This window comes from Desmodus rotundus, chromosome 5 (genome assembly GCF_022682495.2).
Source record: "Desmodus rotundus isolate HL8 chromosome 5, HLdesRot8A.1, whole genome shotgun sequence".
In the NCBI taxonomy this organism is placed as follows: domain Eukaryota; kingdom Metazoa; phylum Chordata; class Mammalia; order Chiroptera; family Phyllostomidae; genus Desmodus; species Desmodus rotundus.
This window is the reverse complement of record NC_071391.1, coordinates 39,941,419-39,958,443: the sequence shown is the minus strand read 5'-3', so window position 1 is coordinate 39,958,443 and position 17,025 is coordinate 39,941,419. Positions and strand designations below refer to the sequence as shown.

Below are 17,025 nucleotides of genomic sequence, written 5' to 3'. Positions count from 1 at the left end.
GGAGTCTCTGCAAGAGTTTCTGGGGCTCATCATCAAGGGTTTCTCTTGACCTGAAATTCCATGCAGTTTGCCATTTAAGCATGTATGCTTCTTTCCAGGATGGGGGCCCGTAACTTTGTAGATTCTCAAATTGACCCGTGTCCCCAGAAAGATTAGCCCTAGACTACCAGTGCTCTCAGTTTGTAGGGATTATCTAAGTGTCTAAGTAACAGGCTAATTTACCTAGGATCACTCATCTAGGCAAATTTAAGTTTGGAGCAGAAGATGCTGTTTATGGGGCCGGGGCCGGGGGAGGTTGGGGTGGACAATCCTAAGGGGAAAGGAAGCTCATATACAAAAAGGTTAGCGTCCTGAGAATGACCCTAAGCAGAATTGAAGGATAAGACATTTCAGTTTTCTCTGTGTTTTTGTACCATTTAATTTATTCCCTTTTGTGTTTTCAGGAGAAAGACCTTTTAAATGTCACTTTGAAGGCTGCGGTCGGTCTTTTACAACATCAAATATCAGAAAAGTGCATATTAGGACACACACAGGAGAAAGACCCTATTACTGCACAGAACCAGGTTGTGGAAGGGCATTTGCCAGTGCCACCAATTATAAAAACCATGTGAGGATACACACAGGTAACAGTCTCTGATTTCTTGGTCTTTAATTTTCAAGGCTCAGTTTAAGTCCTGCCTCTTCCATAAACCGTTTCCAAGTAATCTCTTCCCTCCTTCCTACCACTTGGCATGGTGGCCAGGGATTAACCAACTTAAAAAAAAAAAAAAAAAAAAAAACCTTCACCTTAGCATTTATACATTCATTTATTCAACAGTTTCTGAGTATCCACTGTGTATTGCCCTGCTAGGCATTAGAAATAGAGCGACAGATAAGACATTGTCAAGGGCAGTTGAGCTGTAGAGAGACAAGAGACATGTAACTGCTGCACAGTGTCTCCCAATTACATGAACAAGATACTGTGGGAGTAGAGACGGGCATGGCCATCTCTGTGGGAGAAGCATTCAGGGAAGGCTTTAAGGGGAATTTGACTTTTAGACTCAGTCCTAAAGTTTGCTAGGCAGAGGGAGAGTATTCTTGGCAGTGGAAATGTCATGAGTAAAGCCACAAAGGTAGAAAAAAAAACATAACTTATTTGGAAAACATTGGGTGGCTCCATGTGATTGGAGGCATAGAGCAAAATTTTTAGTCAAAATTCCTGACCCAAATTGAAAACCACTATAATAAGTCTACTTGTGGGTGCGTTCTTCTATGAAAGGAAAAAATATGAATTTGTTTTCATATGACTGTAAATGAGAGAACACACAATACACTGAAGTCATATTTCGGATACAATCATATCCTGCTTACATTGTGTCTTATGCATTATTGCCAGTTATTAATCATGCATTTTCCCTGCATGATTAAGTTAATCTCTTTTCTAAGAAAGTAGAAAAGCCTGTGAAAATCTAAGAGGCATAGAAAAGGTGGCTATAGGTTAGAAGAAAAAGGATATTCTGTTAATATAACTTGCATTCCTTTTATATCTTTGATACTTCAGTTTTTTAATTACAGTACTTGTTTGCAAGGTAAAAGGAAAACAAAATTGCTATTCAATATTATACTATATCATTGTGTATTACATACAGACATATACCTACTGCTGACTTCATTGAATGCTGAATAATTCGGTAGTTGGCGTTTTAAGTGCTTCATGTTATGTAGACATTCTTGGTGGGTTATTAACCCAGGTGCTTAGGAGCTTTGATTGTGAAATTTGGGGAATTGGCTGGGATTTTTACAGGCACTGGGAAAACGTTTTTCCCATTTAAAGTAATAGAGCCCTGGCAGGTGTGGCTCAGTGAATTGAGCGCCAGCTTGAGAACCAAGAGGTCGCCAGTTCAATTCCCAATCAGGGCACATGCCTGGGTGGTGGGCCAGGTCCCCAGTAAGGGGCACATGAGAGCAACCACATATTGATTCCTCTCCTTCTCTTTCTCCCTCCTTTCCCTTCTGTTTAAAAATAAATAAATAAAATCTTCTTTTAAAAAATAAAGTAATAGAATATAGACCCATTATCTGAAAGTTTGCCAGTCAGTACATTTTGTGGGCAAGTTAGATTTTGGTGAGAGGAAAGCCTACATTAAGTTTGGCTGTACTGATCTTTGGAATATGCAGGTAGGGCAGTGCTCTCGAATGTCACTGCACATTGGATTCACCCTTTAGAAATAGACTAATTTCCCAAATTATGTATGCAGAGGTCCTAACATAATTTTCCTGGGGCGGGGCCCAGGTAGCAGTATATATTAAAAGCTCACCATGTCTTTTATATGCATGAATGGTTGAGAATCATTGAAATAGATCCAGTAGGTAGTGATAAATGTTGGGCTGACTCAAGAGGTAGTCAGGGGCTGGAAGAAAGGATTGGCTAAGGATCATCAAATTATGAAAGAGTAAATACCCACATTTATGCTGTAAGTGAAGTGTAAAGATTCATGCAGTCTCTTCTTGCAAGGTTGATGAGATGGCCCATTTGAGGCAGACCGCCAGCCAGAAGGGAGCTCAGAAGCCCAATTCCAGGCCATTTACCCCTTGATGTGATTTGGTGCCACCTAGTGGCAGTTTATACTCCAGCCTCAATACAAATAGGGCCAATCTTTCCAGTTGGTATTGCCCATTTCCCTGCCTGGATTTGCCTTTACCAACCACATCTCCCCCATAGCCTTCTGCCAAGATAAGAAATTTAACCTGTCCTGCTTTGAGAGTGGGCCTAGGCAAAGGACAGGAGGCAATCTCCACTTACTTTATGTCCAAGACTCATATTACAGATTACATTAGTATGAGATTTTTGACTATTTGTGGGTGGTTTTACTGTTTAGAGCCTTGGGAAAGGATGCAGTTACCTAGGGAAGGTGTAAAAAGAGAATAAAGTAGGACATGCACGTGTATACACACTTGCATATGCACTTTCCAGAAACTGTGTGAGTTTACACCAATACCTACAAAGCAATTCATCCAACAGCTCTTTTTCTTCCCCCATTCCATATTTGTATGTCCCTTCTTCCACAGCAAGAACTCTGGCTTCCAACAGCATTGACACATGTACTATTTGCTCAATCTTTTATTACATCTCAAATCATTTCAGAATCGCCTTGCCCATAAAACAAGTTGAAGATTTGTTACCAAGTCTAAGACTGAGCAGTAGTTAAGTACTGAGCATGTTAGTCAAATACTGTGTTTGAGTTACTTTAGTTCGTTTATTCATTCTCCCTCACCCCTTCAGTGTGGTTTAAAGTATTCGCTTAAACCACAATTAGGTTAATTTGTTCCAGTTTGCTTTCAGTTTTAGATTGTCTACCACCACTACCACCACCACCCCATGTTAATACTGTCTAGATAGTTTATGGTACTAAGTAATTATTGTTAATTTTGTTTTTATGAAGTCCTGTCTTTCAGACATACAATCTGAAATATTCATAGGTACAATGGATTCTATCTAGAGCTGTTTCAGAATAATCCAGGGGGAGGTGGTGGGGGTGGTATGTATAGTGAATAGATGAAACAATATTGGCCATGAATTGATGGTTAAAGCTGGGTGGTTCGTACATGAGGGTTTATTACACTGTTTCTCTATACTTTTGTGTATGTTTGAAATTTTCTATAATAAAATGTTCTAAAAATGGTTGTATTGCCTATATTATTCTCAAATTGTTTCATGGAAAAAGATTTCTAGTTTTTACTTCCCTTTGTATTGCCAAGTAGTTTTTAGTGAATATTCAGTAGCTTTTGAATAGATGTAAGAAGTCAAGTGAAGTTAATATGAAACATGTATGTCCTTTTAGAGTTACTGAAGTGTCCAAACTATATAGGCTTTTTAGAAAATCTTTAGGGTAAGCTGCATTAGTTATAATAATAATTACATTTCTTATTGTCATTATTAGTGTGATATCATTAATCATGTCTAGATTATCTAGTAATAGTAAGTTACAGTTTTATTAAAACTTAAAGTTAAACTAGGCAACATCTCCTTAATTTTCTCATCCCTTGAAATTAAGGGAAAAGTGGCTTTCAGACTCAGGACAGCATTTGGGTGCCGACTACCTTTTTAACCAAATCAAAAGCACAGTTAGGGAGTATTTTCTGTGTGCTGCCTCACGGCAGCATAGAAAGGGATTGGCAGCTACTGCTTTTTGCCATGATAGGCTTTCCCCCACCCCAGGTATGGAGTGATTATGCCTTTATATGTAAAAGTTGATTTTTTTGGTTTTTGTTTTTTCGGTTCTGTTCTTAGGGGAAAAGCCATATGTTTGTACAGTCCCTGGGTGTGACAAAAGGTTTACAGAATATTCCAGTTTGTATAAACATCATGTTGTTCACACTCACTCGAAACCATACAACTGTAACCACTGTGGGAAGACATATAAGCAGATCTCCACCCTGGCCATGCACAAACGGACCGCCCACAATGACACTGAGCCAATCGAGGAGGAGCAGGAAGCCTTTTTTGAGCCTCCCCCAGGTGAGGATTTTGTCTAGTATATCTGTCTCTGTGTTTGAGAATCAACAGAAATAAACATAACTTATGATTCATAGTATTTTCTCAAATCATAAAGTTTCATTCAACTAAGCACACAACCATAAAATTTACAATTGTGATAAATGTTATCAAAGAAAGGTACTTGGTGCTTTAGGATATATAAGAAGGGAACTCCGCCTAGTCTGGACCTCAGAGAAAGCTTCCCTGAGGAAGTGATTTTTAGAGAGATCTAGAGGGTTAACTAGGTGGCAGGGGTTAAAGGAAAGGGGAAGCAGGGAGCAAAGGCCAGAAAATATTTCAAATGGAGGGAATGGCACATGGGAAAAACCCTGAGGTTCGAGAGAGCGAAGTATATTGGAGACTGAAAGAAGCCTGGCCAGTGTGGCACTTCTGCCTGGGAAGGTGGCATAGAATGAGGTTGGAGAGCCAGGCAGGGTCAGCTAGATTATTGGGGTATGTTAAGGATGTTGATCTTGACCATAAGAGCAATGAAGCACTCCCAAATAATTCTTAGTTGATTCATGTGCTTGCTGTTAGATAGTGCTGCAGGAGACAGAAACATTCATTTCAATAAGAATAAACTCTTGAGCCCTGGCTGGTGTGGCTTAGTGGATTGAGCTCCAGCCTGCAAACTGAAAGGTTGCTGGTTCAATTCCCAGTTAGGACACATGCCTGGGTTGCAGGCCAGGTGCCCAGTAGGGACCATGTGAGAGGCAACCCATTGTTTCTCTTGCACATCGATGTTTTTCTCCTCCTCTTTCTCCCTCCCTTCCCCTCTTTCTAAAAATAAATAAATCTTTAAAAAAAAAGAATAAACTCTTAAAAAAATATTTCAGAGAATTATATTCTATGATTTCATTTAAATAACTCAGCACAGGTAAATAGGAAAAATGAAGTAGGTTTTGCTTAAACAAATTATAGATTGTCTCAATGTTTTATTGAGTAGCTCCTAAATGAAGTAAACTTGAAAATTTTTTAAAAAATAAAACCTTTCCACCCTGGCTGGTGTAGCTCAGTGGGTTGAGTGCAGGCCTGCGAACCAAAGGGTTGCTGGTTCGATACCCAGTCAAGGCACATGCCTGTGTTCCGGGCCAGGTCCCCAATTGGGGACACATGAGGGGCAACCAGACATCGATATTTCTCTCCCTCTCTCCTTCCCTTCTCCTCTCTCTAAATAAATAAGTCAAATCTTTAAAAAATAAATAAATAAATAAATAAAATAAAACCTTTCCCATTCTTACCAACATTGAAAACATTTAGGTGAAAAGTGGGTTGGAGAATAAGGGAAAAAACAGATCACTCACTCGCTGATCAAATGATTCTCTGTGGTTCTAATTTGTCTTTTCAGATATCTGTCACATGATAGTAAGAAAATAACAAATCCTTCAGTCTTGAATACTATATTATTTTCTAGCCAAAGCACTGTAAGTGTCCATGGTTAAATATTACAACTGCTGAATCCTTGCAGTAAAAGCAGGTTTTAATGGTGACAAATTTAGGTCTTAAGAATTTTCTTTTTTTTAAGCTTCCTTAGTCTCTTTCTTAAATATTGATGTTTCAGATTGTCAGAATTTCTTGTACTCAAGAAAATGGTCTATATTATAATATACATTCTATTTTTAAAAAACAACAACTAAGATTGTTTTTTCAAAAATAGGGATGGAGGCCTGGCCAGGCAGCTCATTTGGTTAGAGCATGGTCCTGATACACCAACGTTGTAGGTTTGATCCCCAGTCAAGGCACATACAAGGATCAACCAATGAGTGCATGAATAAGTGGAACAACAAATCAGTATTTCTCTCTCTCTCCCCCTCCATCCCTTTCTCCCTTATCCCTCCTCTCTCCTCGCTCCCCTCTACCTTTATCCCCCTCTTTTCCTCTTGCTCTCTCTAGAATAAAAAAATTTTAAAAAACCTACTTTGCTTTTAAAAAAAGAATAGCCCTGACTGGTGCAGCTCGGTTGGGCACTGTCTGCAAAGTGAAAGGTCGCCTGTTTGCTTCCCAGTCAGGGCACATGCCTGGGTTCCAGGCCAGGTCCCTGGTTGGGGCGAGTAGGAAAGGCAATAGATTTATGTTTCTCTCTCACATTGATGTTTCTCTCCCTCTCCCTCCCTTCCCCTCTCTGTAAAAATTTTAAAAAATAAAATAAAATCTTAAAAAAAAAAAAAAGACCAGGGATTTGTGTACCCTTTCTCTTATATGATCACATAAGTTGTATAACCTGTTGGAATAATGCTATGTTACTGCCGTGGAATAGAACCAAAAACATGAAGTAGTGACTGCTGTGGAGATTACACCAGGATGACTGCAGCCATACGAGTGCATGCATCAACCACTGACTTTGAGAAGTACTTTTAAATTAGCATATAAAGTCCTCCTTTGAAGGAAAAACATGTATATGTGCCCTATTTCTGCCTCTGTGGGAGGTGGAAGGTGATAGAGAGGGATCAGTCATCTTCCTGGCTGCCCAGTATAGCAGTAACAGATGCTGAAGTTCCTGTTTACTGCTGGTCCCTCATGAACGAAAGAAGCGGACGATGGCTCCTGTTCCGTCACTTACTAACTGATTAACCTTACACCAGATAACGCACCATTATATTTTCTTTACCCAGTGATGTCATTGTGTACTGATGATTTGCAATCAGTCACCTGTGTTAAAAAATAAGTAACTTAGTAGGTTACATTTACACACCATTCAGATTTGTGGTTAATGTTTTTGAAGACTGTATTACCATTTTTAGCAGCTTCTGAATGACTGTAAGAACTTGCCATATTGGAGAAGTTATTTGCCAATCAGTCTTCCTAGGTAGTTGCCTTACTTGCTGCCCCAACATACATGCACAGTTAATCACTAATTACTCCAACTAAGGCAATAGAAGAAGTCTCTCAAAATTAGAACACTTAACTTTGATATGGAACAGTTTGGTTGGGTCTGCTTTGATTTGGTTTGACTTTGCGAAAATGGAGGTAGAAGAATTGTGAAGGAGGCGCCGGAAGCCATTTTCATTAGACTATAATACATATACTTTAATTGGTATAAGTTTCTCTATGATATTTAAAATATCCTTTGTTTTCTAAACATCTTGGTTGGTTGGTCAAATAAATGATTCATTTGTTTTAAACAGGTCAAGGTGAAGATGTTCTTAAAGGGCCCCAGATCACATATGTTACAGGTGTAGAAGGGGATGATGTTGTGTCTACACAAGTAGCCACAGTAACACAGTCTGGGTTGAGTCAACAGGTTACACTCATATCCCAGGACGGGACTCAGCATGTAAGTATGCACCGAAGCCAAACAAGTTAAATAATATTTCTCCGAACCTGGGCCTGAAAGTCAGGTTGGGTCCCAGTTGAGAAAGTCCTTGGATATCAGAGCATAAAGTTGGACTTCAGCTTGTAGACAGGACCAGCTTTCCTGAAGGTTTTTCAGTAGCCTGCTGGAAGAGTCTGCATGCAGGGAGATTAATAGAACGTTTGTGAGTCTAGAAGTCAAATGGTGTTACTGGTAGAGTTCAAAGGTGAAGTGATAAAGGTCAGAACTACTTTGGAATTGAGGGCTTGAGAAGTAATGAATCCATGTGAAACACTATGCAGAGAAGGGATAGGATTTGGTGGCTGATCAGGTCCAGGAGGTGAGACTGAGAAATCAGCAGAACCTTGGCTGAGTGATGATGTCATCATTAAAAGACATGTGAAGTCAGTGATGGGCAAACCCGTAAAACTTCCAAAGTGTGGCTCTCTCCCTACATGGAATTACGGGAGCTTCACGTAATTAATGGGACAGGTATCTTGAGTCCACCAGGAAAAGCAATGTAATGGTTGTTCTCCAATAGTCAGACTTGTTACGTTTCTTAGATGCTCCTAGCCTAAAATAAAAATTTCATTTTTAAGCTCTAGCTAAGGTCATCTTATTACCTGGAAGAAATAGGCGTCTGGGGTTCTTTTGCCTTTTTATATGTGTCTTTTTCCGTGGAGAACTCTCTGTTTACCCCTGTGTCTCTCAGAGCTTTACCTCCCATGATTAATCTGCCATTTGTGTTGGTAACTGTTAAGATGCTGATGTTAGCTGGGGGCAGACCATACACAGGATTGGAAAATAAAAAGCGCTTGTACCATCCCCTTTATCTCCCTCCCTCTCACTTTTGACATCACTGATTCCACACAGAGGCCCTTTGGTGGTCATTTGATGTAGCCTCCCTCCCTCTCTGTACAGGATAAATTCCCCCCAAAGCAGCTCTAAAATACATGAGCAGTTTCTTAAGAGGCAACCTAGCCCTGGCCAGGTAGCTTAGTTGATTAGAGCATTGTCTCAATACCCCAAGGTTGTGGGTTCAGTTCCTGGTGAGGGCACATACAAGAATCAACCAATGAATGTATTGAGAGGTGGAACAACAAATTTATGTCTCCCCACTCTTTCCTCTCTCTAAAATCAATCAATAATTTTTTTTTAAGAGGCAGCCTGTTCCAGTGTTCGATAATTCTAGTGCTTATCATATAGGAACCTCCTGCCATGTCATCACTCATGGCTCCTCTCTGCCCATATAGAATGAGTTTAATCCCTCTCCATGCGCTCCCAAACAACTGTTTTCCTCACCACAATGTTGTATTTTCTGTAGACGTAACCTTTCCATTTCCTTCAGGAATTAGGTTTCCGTTCCATTCCTTTAGTCAATTAAAACAACAAATACTGAACACCTACCCAGTGCTGCCTCTTGTGGTAGACTTAGTGTGGGGAGACATTCCTAAAATGAACAATAATTGCTCGTAAACATGGGTATATAGCTGCGTGCTGTGGAAGTCTGGAGGAAGGAGTGAAGGACTCTTGGAAGCCCTTGTAGACAATGGCCATTCAGTTGGATCTTGAAAATTTTTCATGAGTTCTCAAGGCTGAGAGTGAAGGAAGGACTAAGTCATGAAGAGGTAACAGAATATGACACTGTCTGGGACTGCAAATGGTTAGCCGCGGCTGGAGTGCCAGTTACTGGTTTGGAAGTGGTGGCAGATGAGTCCAGAGACGCTGTGAAAGGCCAAACCTGAAAAGTCCTGACCGCCATGGAGATGTAGTGATGGAGAGCCCCTGGGGAATTAAGCAGTGAACATATTGAAAATTTTTTTTAGAAAGGTGTCAAGGTAGAGTATGATTAGGGAAGGGTTAGACTGGATACCTGGAAAGAAGTAGTATTGCCAGATGATGGCAAAGTCAGATGATTGAAAACAAAGGTCTAAATTGGCAGTAGAAATGGAGAGGAGAAAATGCATTTAAGAAATATTCAATTTTTTCTGATGACCTCTTTCTAAAATATAAAATGCTTATTTGCTCCCAGAGTAGCTTTATCAAGAATTAGGCGTAGTCCTTAATAAAATTTGCCAGATATAACAAGAGACATGGACTGATTGGTGAAATGCATTGTATTGCAGGTCAACATATCTCAGACTGACATGCAAGCCATAGGCAATACCATCACAATGGTAACACAAGATGGCACACCCATCACAGTCCCTGCCCACGATGCAGTCATCTCCTCAGCAGGAACACACTCTGTTGCTATGGTGACTGCCGAGGGCACAGAAGGGCAGCAGGTAATTGCTCTTTTCTTCTTTTATATCAAACTTGTCAATATCTAAATTGTTAATAGATATACAGTGTGATATTAGGTTAAGCACATGAAATTCAGACTGAATCCCAGTTTACAACTTCTAAGCTACATAGCCCTCTGGGTCTCAGTTTTTCATCATCTGTAAAATAGGAGTGATTGTTGTATCTGCCCCATAAGGTTGATATAAGGACTGAATGAGATAATGCATTTAAACTGCTCAGCCCATGTATTTATTAAGTGTTCATTAATAATAGCTCTTCCTATAGTTATCATCGCCACATTCTTAGGGAAAAATTCATTTCCAAAATTTACTTAATTTTTTGAAAATGTAATATATTCAAATAGTTCAGAAATCAAAAAGTATGCCCTGGCTGGTATGGCTCAGTGGATTGTGTGCCGGCCTGTGAACCAAAGGGTCACTGGTTCGATTCCTAGTCAGAGCACATGCCTGGGTTGCCAGCCAGGTCCCCAGCTGGGGGCGTGCGAGAGGTGACCGATCAGTGTACCGATTGCACATTGATGTTTCTCTCCCTCTCTCCCTCCCCTTCTCTCAAAAAATAAATAAATAAAATCTTTTTTTAAAGTTCACAAAAATAAAAACTTGTATACAGGTAAGCATTGAAAAGTCTTCCTCCCCACCCCTGCCTCCATCAACCTCGTGCTTACCCGCATAGAGATAATCCTCTTCAGTTAGTTTCTTGTGTGTTCTTCCGATAATTCATTAAGCACATGCAGTCATCTTCCCTACTTCTTTTTTATGGTAGTAAACTATACTGTTTACTTTATTTTGTTTCTTTAATTTAATGATATATCTAGGAAAATCTTCGTATTTCATTATATAGAGAGCTTCCTCATTTTTTTTTTAAGTTATATTGTATTCACTATACGGACATGCATGGTATATTTAGTCTTTTGCTGTTTCCAACAACACATACCCTTGTGCACATAGGATTCTGCATGTGTGTGAGTATATGTCCTAGATAAATCCCTCGAATGGAATTGCGTGGTGAAAAGATCTGTGCATTTGTAATTGTGATAAGTGTTGCCAAACTTCCCTTCTGTGGCTGTGCCAGTCTGCATTCCCACCTGCAGTATTTGAGAATGCCAACCCACTCTTCCCCTTTTGTGGAAAAAATGCCCTTTTGGATTTTTGCCAATCTGATGTATCCCTTTTGTTTTAATTTTTCATTTCCATTAACATAAATTACGTTGATCAATACATTTAAAAACTGTTCTTGGACTATGCTGACGGCAATGTTAGGTTTCACTGCAGCTACTTCACCCCGTTCGGTGAGAGTCTGTCAAAACCAGTAGTTCTCATTCTTCCTATAAATTCACTTACAGATTCCATACCATCATAACCAAAATTTCAGCAGGCTTTGTTGATGATATAGTCTGACCCTAAAATTTACCTGAAAATGCAAAGGACCTACAACAGCCACAGCAATCTTTAACAAAGAACAAAGTTGAAGGTTTTCTACACCTTGAAATATAAAACTCAGAATCATAAACCTTCTGGAAGAGTGAATATTTTTGTAACTTTAGAGTAGAGATTTCTTAGGATACAAAATGCACTAACCATAAAAGAAAAAACTGATCAATTGGACTTCATCAAATTAGTTCTGCTTACCAAAAGACACCATTAAGAAAAAGTGCCAAATCGGGAAAAAGTTACTCACAATGTATGTATCTGACAGTGAACTTACATTGAGAATACATAACAGACCTCTTCAAATCAATAATAGAAAGATGAACAGCCCATTAAAATGAGCAAAATAAATACAAATTTTAAAAATGAGCAGATCATTTGATTGCTTATTTGAATAGACCCTTTACAAAAGAAGATTCATGAACGGCAATAACACAAAAGTGCTTACCCTCTTTAGTCATCAGAAAAATGCATATTAAAATCACAGTTAGATACCTTTTCAGACACAAGAAAATGACTCAAATAAAAGAAGACTGAAAACCAAATGCTGCCAAAGATGGGAAGTAACTAGAACATTCTTACACAATAGAGGGAATGTAAAATGATATAACCACTTAGAACAGTTTGGCAGTTTCTGATAAAGTCAAACATACCTCTGTCCTTTGACCTGTAAACTCTAGTAGATAGAATACATACTGTATGCGTCCCCTTACATGAAATCCAAGAGCAGAGAGAACAATCCTGCGATAGAAAGTGCTGTGTGGCTGGGCAAGGACATTGGCGGCATGGGATATGAAGGAACTGCACTATATCTTATTTTAGGTGCTGTTTTCACAGATGTATCTGTCAAAACTCAACAGAAAACCTAAGATGGGAACATATTTATTGTTTGCTGATTATAATGTATGCCAAAACAAAAAGAAAAAACCCAAACACCAGCTTTCGGGCTGTCTTATGGGATGGTCCCACCTAATCAGTTTGCAGTCATCTCCATGGCTCTAGAATACTTGGATGGGTTAATAGCCCTGCTTGGGTAAATATACCTTGTTCTAGTTTCAGTTGCAAGGCTGGAAAGATAGAAACCCTAAAGCAAACATTCTTATGCAGCTTATCTGTAGCCTGTGGGCTAGGAAGATTCTCAGGAAGAGAAGGCTTTGGGGGCTGGAATGAAATAGAGCAGCTTCCAGCCACTAGGGGTATCGCAACGGGGCTGTGGTGGGGGTGGGGGACAGCCCCAGGGACGGCTTTGCTTAAGGACCAGCTGCCACCTCTGCTCCTTCTGCTGCAACTGTAGGCCATTGGGCAAATGTTGTCCATCCACAAGGGTGTTCAGACTCCACCTATGCATTATCTGAAGGGTATGCTTTAGCATTATTTGTAGTACAGCCCCTCTAACTTGGGGAAACAGAAACTCTGAGTTCCGTCTTTCCTGTGGTGAGTGTCTCAGCTTTTTCAGCCTTCCAGCTGCTGCTTTATACCAGAATTATTGGAACCTCCCCCAAATATTTGCAGTTCCGGGTCTTAAGGAATTGAAAGTTTATACACAGATATGTGGGGGGGCTCAGCCCGCCACCCCCTTGGTTTTCTCCTTTCTAGAATATTCCTCTCAATGTATAACCATTCTGGCAACCCTAGACTCCATTAAACCCTGGACTCCATTAGCTGATACTTTAAGTTGCCCTGTGCTACTCAGACTGGGGAGTGGCCTCAATGAAAAAGCTATTTTATTTATTTTTTATTTTTTAAATATTTATAGAGAAGGGAAGGGAGGGGGGAAGAGAGGGAAAGAAACATCAATTGATTGCTTCTCACCCACCCCCAACCGGGGACCTGGCCTGCAACCCAGACATGTGCCCTGACCTGCAATGGAACTGGTAACCTTTGGGTTCGCAGGCTGGTGCTCAATCCACTGAGCCACACCAGCCATAGCTATTTATTTATTTTTTATTGAAGTTACTGGAGTGCCATTGGTTAATGAAATTATACAGGTTTCAGGTGTACTGTTCTACACTACATCATCTGTATATTGTATTGTGTGCTTACCACCCAAGTCAAGTCTCCTTCCATAGCTATTTAAATGTGGATGTGACCCAGTATGTTTCCCTTTCTTTGAGAATCTCCTACAGTTTCTGCTTGCTTTTCCTCATTCTCCAGTCTATTCAAACAGTTGCTTTTTCATATTTTTGTCCACAGTTTATAATTGTTATCTGCAGGAGGGGGTAGTCCAGTATAAACCACTCAGCTCTTGCTGGGCCAAAATCTTACTAGATTATGCAACGTTGCTGGAATTGATCCAGCATAGCATTTTAGTGGATTAATGGCCAAGTAAAACAAAAATTTTAGCTTTTAGCCTTTCTTCCTCTGAGTTTGGCTGAGCAAAATTTTAGAATATTATATAGCAAGTATTTGATGCCATTTTCTATTTTATCTACGTAGAAAAGGCTACATTTGTGGTTTAAGAGCCACAGAAGCACTTCCAGCCACTCTGGATAGATGCTTCAGGAACAGTACGGAAAGATCCATGGAATCTAAAACAGGAAATGACTATAGGAAGATATGTTGCTATTTGTCAGTAATGCTACTGGTTCTTTCAGTTTTCCTGGTTAAATGGAGTCTGATTAAAATGCAACAGGTAAACAGGAGAAAACAGTATATTATCTACCACTGCCCCAAACTTGGGAATAAATAGATACTTGAGATATGAATTAGTCCACATGTGTAACTTCCCAAGCAGCCACTTAGGGGAAATAGAACTTGAGCATAGTCACATCTCTCCTCGTTAATGGAGCCTGGTTTAGGGATCCATTTCTCCAGTGCCCTCTACCCTCGTTTGCCATCGCCTGACTTCATAACCTTAGATAAATCCCTTCTGAGCCTCAGCTTCCTCAAATAAAACGGAGGAGTCCAGGATAGACAATATATAAGGTTTCTTCCAGCTTCAGGCTTCTATAAGTCTGGTCAGAGGGGATTTTTTCCTTTTGAATTTGCAGACAGACCTTTTCATTAAATGGATTTTAACCTATTTAAATCACAGTTTTGCTCTGGCCAGGTGGCTCGGTTGGTGGGAGCATCATCCCGTTACACTAAAGGTTGCGGGTTTGATTCTTGGTCAGGGCACATACCTAGGTTGCGAGTTCCATCCCCAGTTGAAGTGCATATAGGAGGCCACCAGTCAATGTTTTTCTCTCACGTTGATGTTTCTCTCTCTCTCTCTCTCTCACCTCGCCCCTCTCTAAAATCAATAAACATATCGTCTGGTGGGATTTAAGTAACTAAACCATTGTTTGAATCCTTCTGTGTGTTTTTTGTTTAAGGTTGCAATTGTGGCGCAGGACTTAGCAGCATTCCATACTGCGTCATCAGAAATGGGGCACCAACAGCACAGCCATCATCTAGTAACCACAGAAACCAGACCTCTGACCTTAGTGGCAACATCCAATGGCACCCAGATTGCAGTTCAGGTGAGTCCAGAGGCAGCTGTCCTCCATCAACAGCAGCGCTACTTGGATCTCTCAACCTTGTACGCTGTGCTTTATGCATAACCTTTATAGGAGGCAGGGCGCAGGATAATCTGTGTTGCTTAGCCACCTTAAGGAAATTGTGTGTTTGAGGTGGATTCAAAGAGACCAACACTTTGTTCTTTACTGTCTTTGAGTATTCTATGGGAATTTATACCAAGAAAAACAAAGCTTCTGGTATGTCTCCCCATTTGCATCCAGCCAGCTGTCTTAACTCTCAAAATAAAAGTCTAAGCTCTGGCTGGTGTGGCTCAGTAGTTAAGTGCTGGTGTGCCAATCAAAGGGTCCCCGGTTCGATTCCCAGTCTATGGCACATGCCTGAGTTGCTGGCCAGGTCCCCAGCAGGGGGCATGCATGAGAGGCAACCACACATTGATGTTTCTCTCCCTCTCTCTCTCCCTTCCCCTCTCTAAAAAATAAAATCTCTTTTAAAAAAGTCTACATAGATAGGATTCTATAAAACACTTAAGAGCTACTCCTTTGGAAATGAAACTAGGGTCAACACAGACCCTACATCTGAGAATTCACTGCACAGCCCTATTTTACAGTGGGCAATGTCAGAAGACTAAGAAGAAACCATCCTCTGGGGAGTCAGTGGATTCGAGCAGAGAATCCAGAATCCTAGGTACAGATTACCTTTCCTTGGGGGAGTTCTTTGTGTATTTACTTGGCAAAAGGTTACAACATAATCAGAAAAATGCCAGCCATTGGTTTTAGTTTAGTTTGTGGGCATAAAAGCTAGAGGCTCAGGAAGCTCTCTAAATTATCTCCATTCGAAAATATGAGCATCTTTTGTCCCTGGCATGTGCGAAGGTCTGTCAAAATCCTAAATAAAGAAACTGCATTATTCTCCCCTGTAGGAATTTAGTTTTTTGCTCTTACTGATTGGATCAATGGTAGTAGCTTAACAAGCCCACATGTCAGAATCACAGAGAACTTCCACTTCTGGCATATAACATTCCTTTGACATCATCTTGACTGTGAGTTTGTGTGTGTCTGTTTCAGCTTGGAGAGCAGCCATCTCTGGAAGAAGCCATCAGAATAGCATCCAGGATCCAACAAGGAGAAACACCAGGGTTGGATGATTAATCCTGAGAGCAATAAAACAAGAGGAGCCTTTCATCTTCAGGCAGCAGAGATGCATGAAGGCCGGGGCCCAGGAAACATGAGACATTTTCCATTCCTGAAACACTGTACACATTTTTATGCAAGAGTGGAGAACATTTTATTCTTGACACTTTTGTGTATATAACCCTTGAAATAGATTCCCAAACTGATTCATTGTGTACAAGGAAGTATGAAATTAGGGCAATACCGTAAATTTTCACATTACTCTTTTATCACACTGCAAGCTCCTAGAGTCTTTATGCAAGACCAGTGAAGTCTTACAGAGTCTTATGATGGATTTTTAACTTACTGTGAAAAAAGTCAAATAAAAGCTATACCTAAAATGTCAAAGGTTCTATATGTCACACAATCACAATTCCAAAAGCCATCATGAGTAATAAAAATAAAGGATATAAAGCCTTCAAATATTTCCCGCAGTTAGAGTGTCTGCAGTTTTTGTTCTACTGTATTCTTGTCCATTTTTATTTGTATTTCATGGTTTGAAGACTATTCGTTAGAGTTTTCCATCCCTATTAAATACCAACTCTTCAAGCAGAAATGCTAATCTTATTAGCACTACTACATCTGGATTATGTCTAAAATTACAAAGTTTGTTTACTTAAAAAGTTAAATCCAGTGCTTTGGTTTTGTTAAAGACTTTACTTAGTGTTCTTGCTTGTGATACCATTTTTTAAAAAATAATGAACTGTCAAAGTTGACCACAGGCCAGAGCCCCGGTAACAGCTGTAATTGAAAATGGCTTTACTCTGAAAATTAGGTTAGTGGGTTGGTGTAAATTATTTATTTTTTTGCTTATGTACTTTTGTTTTAAAGCTTATTTACCCTAAAGTTTATTAT

The 17,025-nt window shown here is 39.9% G+C and overlaps 1 protein-coding gene across 5 annotated transcripts in view; it reads left to right on the top strand.

Moving 5' to 3' along the window:
* The window catches only part of ZNF143 (zinc finger protein 143), a 38,184-nt gene extending 21,583 nt beyond the window's left edge, over window positions 1-16,601 (top strand). For 4 of the 5 annotated variants that reach the window (XM_024558849.3, XM_024558850.3, XM_053925764.2 and 1 more), the window contains exons 11-16: window positions 444-623; window positions 4,271-4,498; window positions 7,642-7,790; window positions 9,935-10,096; window positions 14,857-15,003; window positions 16,066-16,601. In XM_024558849.3, the coding sequence (XP_024414617.1) occupies window positions 444-623; window positions 4,271-4,498; window positions 7,642-7,790; window positions 9,935-10,096; window positions 14,857-15,003; window positions 16,066-16,149 (950 nt within the window). In that variant the 3' untranslated portion in view covers window positions 16,150-16,601. The remainder of the gene's footprint in view (window positions 1-443; window positions 624-4,270; window positions 4,499-7,641; window positions 7,791-9,934; window positions 10,097-14,856; window positions 15,004-16,065) is intronic. The other variant, XM_045194148.2, reaches the window with a different exon arrangement.
* The last annotated feature ends 424 nt before the right edge of the window (window positions 16,602-17,025 follow it).